The 4200-nt window shown below is 43.1% G+C and overlaps 1 protein-coding gene across 3 annotated transcripts in view; it reads right to left on the minus strand.

The window, feature by feature from the left end:
* Nucleotides 1-3738, minus strand: part of mecp2 (methyl CpG binding protein 2) — a 14740-nt gene extending 11002 nt beyond the window's left edge. For all 3 annotated transcript variants that reach the window (XM_037245902.1, XM_037245901.1, XM_037245903.1), the window contains exons 1-4: nucleotides 3612-3738; nucleotides 584-725; nucleotides 303-499; nucleotides 40-233 (exon numbers count right to left, since the gene is read on the minus strand). In XM_037245902.1, the coding sequence (XP_037101797.1) occupies nucleotides 40-233; nucleotides 303-499; nucleotides 584-725; nucleotides 3612-3643 (565 nt within the window). In that variant the 5' untranslated portion in view covers nucleotides 3644-3738. The remainder of the gene's footprint in view (nucleotides 1-39; nucleotides 234-302; nucleotides 500-583; nucleotides 726-3611) is intronic.
* Nucleotides 3739-4200: the final 462 nt, after the last annotated feature.

Consider the following 4200-nt stretch of genomic DNA (forward strand, 5'->3'; position numbering starts at 1 on the left):
ATGTACTATTAAACATTGCACACCGCCATTATTTTGCACCTTTGGGCCGTCCACGGCCTCTCCCAGATGGTTTGACCACTTTTGGTGTCTTGGGAGGTTTTTTCTCACGCCGAGAGGGGCTTCCACGTCCAGTCACAGTGAAGTCAAAATCGTTGGGATCAGTCGTGGTGTCACCGACCTTCTGGAAGTAAGCGATGAGCTCCACCTTGGACCGGAAGGCCTTTCCCTCCGAGCTTTGCCACAAAAGAAATGCTCATGCGTGCAATAACAGGATGAATGCGCCCCATGTTTACAGTGCTTACTTGATCAGGTAGACGTCAAACTTTCCTGCTGAGCGTCCAGACTTCCTCTGCTTAAGCTTGCGGGTCCAGCCTACAGGCAGTGAGGGGTCGCTGTATAGCGGTCCGCGATCTCGGATGATGGAGCGCCGTTGCCTGGGAGAACCCGCAGACTCGCTACCAGATGCCGCTTGCGAGGGCCCCGCCACCGGGTCTGATGGCTACCATTGAGACACAGACATTCAACACACTTCACAAGCATGCTTCATAATCAAAATTACACTGTTAGTTCCGCCTTCACCCACCGAGGTCTTTGACTCCACCCCTGACAGGGGCAACGGCTCCTGAGAGACTGCCACCTGTTCAACATGGCGCCGTTCCTTGCGCACCTTCTTAGTCTTACTGTGTGGTCGTACTCTCTCCTCCTGGCCCTCTGGTTCCTCCTTTCTGTGTAACAGACAACATCCATGATGACATCGCAAATAAATTGTATGCCACTGAATCACTGACAAGAACTGTTTGAATAATAGTTCAGTTCAAAACACTGTCATGCATATGAGACATCAGCGTAGCTCAGGAGATCTCATTTCAACCATCTTTTTGTTTTTGTGTACCAAAAGGAGCAGCCTAAAAATGGCCGTTAAAGAGTAGATGAATCTACTCAAGAAGTTATACCAAATGTAAAGCCTTAAAACTAGTGTCATCAGGCTCCTCCTGAGTAACACTATTATAAGCTTGCTGGGCAACACATGACAAACTATTATAAAGCTTCACTGGTTTCTCATGTGACAGGAAATAGACGTTTGGTTGATGTAAAGCACAACTAATAGTTCTTGCTCCTGCATCATGACCATATGGAGAGAACTGTCCCTTGAATTCACAAGCATGAAGTTTTGAAGTCGACCTAAACACCTGAGTGTCTTACAGCTTGCGCTGATGAATGACAAGAGGTGCAGCAATAACATCACGTACAGCTGCTGACTGCCGTGCAACTTAACACAAGAGCAGCCATGCATGCTTTCGCTCTCTAAGGAGGTCAGAGCCTGCATGTTACAGGAAGTCATCTTCAACACACAGATACTTGTGTGCAGCTTTTAAATATATAATTAAAAAAAAGCTCCTCTTCCTTCTTTTATTGTGTCTTAGCTTTTTTTTTTACACAAATTAAAATAAAAAGCAAATTTTTCTGTGTCTATCATTCAATATTAGCATCAGGGTGGACTCATGTATACTGGAACATCTGAGTTCAAAGTTGATATGTGTTCCAAACAATTTTCCAAATACTAGAAATACTTGTTCCTAGGCAAATTAGCTTAAAAACAGTAATCAGCTTTAGTTGCTCACCACCACCCCAAAAAAACACAACCACAAGAAACATTTTCCTAACAGCATAGATTTTTTAGATATTTTGAGTTTTTATTTCATCTTGAACTATAGAAGCTTGCGCAATATGGATTTTACCATGCATTGTAATTTATAGCTGTGACATATTAGAAAAAAATTACCTCATACTGAATTAATATATTAATAATGATTCTTATTTAATTACACTTAATTCATAACTATTAGTAAATATATTATTATATTACCTACCCTTGTTAGAGTATTATGATTATTATTACTTTGAAAATGTGCTATAGAAAAAATGAGGGCAAATTTGGAATCAGCTCAAAATACAAGTCAACTAGAAATGGGAACTTGCATCTCTGATTAGAAAAAAATATTTAAAGATGGCTGCTTTACTTGTTGAATTAATTGGGCTGGTGATGCTGTTGTTGATCATTTGCTCAGTACGTGCGTAAAAATTGTGTGAGTGGCTATTCTTGCTTTCATGTGTATTAACAGTGCAGACATTCAACTCCAAATGGCTAACAATAACATTTTATTCTGCTTCAGCTAATCATCATTATGAAGTTGTGCTGTAAGTAGTGCTGTCTATTTTAACGCTGTTACTACCAACAATGCATAACTGTCAAGAACTGTTAACGGAAAACGATCAAAACAAAAGAGTAAATATTGTAGTTCTTCATATGGAAACTAATTGTCATAACCTACAGCAGTGCCATCTGTCAAATGCACAAACAACCTACTTCCTGCTTCTCCACTAATGACCATCAGCCACTTTTTCACCCACACATTGGAGCTTTCATGGAACTCTAGAACATGCAACTTTCAAGCTACTACTGCAGAGTACACATCAATCCAATCTCTTACAGTACTCTTAATTTTATTTGTGTTGCTGTTTAGTTTAATGTCAATTTTAAACAATGTCCATCTGCAGATCTGATCTTACTCTGCCATCCCCAAAAAACACACCAGGCATTTGTCCTGCCTACTCATGTAATTTCCTGAATATAATGTTTTGTCTTCTCACCATCTTCATATTTTAACAGCACAAGGCTGTTCCTCCTTTTGGATTAAGTGTTAAGCAATTAAGCAAAACGGCACAACACTATTCCTTTGACGCTTGCTGAACTGAAGTCTAAACTGCGCTGACATCACGTGGTGGCAGTGTGAACTCTGAAGTTGTGTGTGACTAAGTGTGCGTGAGGTTGAATTCTGAATTGCATGGATTACATCAGAGGTGTTCAAATAAAGTATTTTGGTGTGACCCCTTTGAGTGACCCTAGCACCCAGGCTGGCATGAGGTGAGGATGATGATGATGAAGCTGAAGCTGAAGCAGCAGCAACAATAAACTGGTGAAAAGTGGGCAACACATGAGGTCACTTCACTGACTTTTAGCAGCGGTCACTAAAGTGACTTTTAGCAGCTTGACGTGTGCACCATAAGCTGTGATCAATATTCTGAGAAGTTTGGTGACAACATGAAGAGCATGTGATGCTTGGCTCAGCAGCACTTGGGTGAAGGATGCTGACTGGAGGTGTGTGACGCCAAGTACAACAGTTTCATGAATGAGTGTGTTAATACACACTCACTACCATGAAAACACTCAGTACTGACTAGCTAGCAGCCTGCTGAACACCTGCGTGCTAATACCACCGACTGCTCGAGGCAGGAAGGCGGCAGGCGGGCATGGCATCGCCGTCCCGCGGCCCAACCTCCAGGCGTGCGGGAACGTCTGCTCGGCAGAATGGGTAAAGTGGCGCGGGAAGCAGGGTGAGCAAACGGGCAAGCCCTAATGGCAGCTGAAGTAGACACGAAGCTGGAAGTTGGTGACGTATTCCAGTTAAGCTCGCTCCGCCGAGAAAGGCCGGTGTAAAATGAACGCACTTCGAAGTGAAATAAAAAAGACGACAAAAAGATGGCGGAGGCGGCCAAGACAGCGACTCTTTAACAGATGATGAAATGTTTTTTAAAAGGAGCTTACGTACATTGTCTCCTCCTCGCTCTCCACGGCAGCCATTTTTATTTAAATAAATAATTTTATATTTAAAAAAAAAAAAAAAAGCCTCAGAACATCTCTGCTGCACCCCGCCCCCTCCAACTCTTTTTTCCAACCATCGTCACTTCGGCAACATCGCGAGATGTTCACGTGAATACTGAAATGTCGAGTTGAGTGGGGATCTCGCGAGATGTTGAGCCAGCGATTAGGAATAACGGCGTCATTAAAAGAAAAACCTAATAAATAATAATAGATTGTAGTTTTCAGGCAAAGTTTAAAATTTACAGTGTTTTGTGCGCCTGTGTGTGTGTGTGTGTGTGTGTGTGTGTGTGTGTGTGTGTGTGTGTGTGTGTGTGTGTGTGCGTGCGTGTGCGTGCGTGCGTGTGTGTGCGCGCGAGAGTGAGCGAGCGAGAAAGAGAGAGAGAGAGAGAATGTTATTCTAACTTTGATCCCTGTCCCCCAATTCCCAAATCCTTGAGATGCACTGGTTAGCACGTCCGCCTCACAGTTCAGAGGGTGCGGGTTCGATTCCACCTCCAGCCCTCCCTGTGAGGAGTTTGCATGTTCTCCCCGTGCCT

The sequence above is a fragment of the Syngnathus acus genome, chromosome 2 (genome assembly GCF_901709675.1).
Source record: "Syngnathus acus chromosome 2, fSynAcu1.2, whole genome shotgun sequence".
NCBI classification, from domain to species: domain Eukaryota; kingdom Metazoa; phylum Chordata; class Actinopteri; order Syngnathiformes; family Syngnathidae; genus Syngnathus; species Syngnathus acus.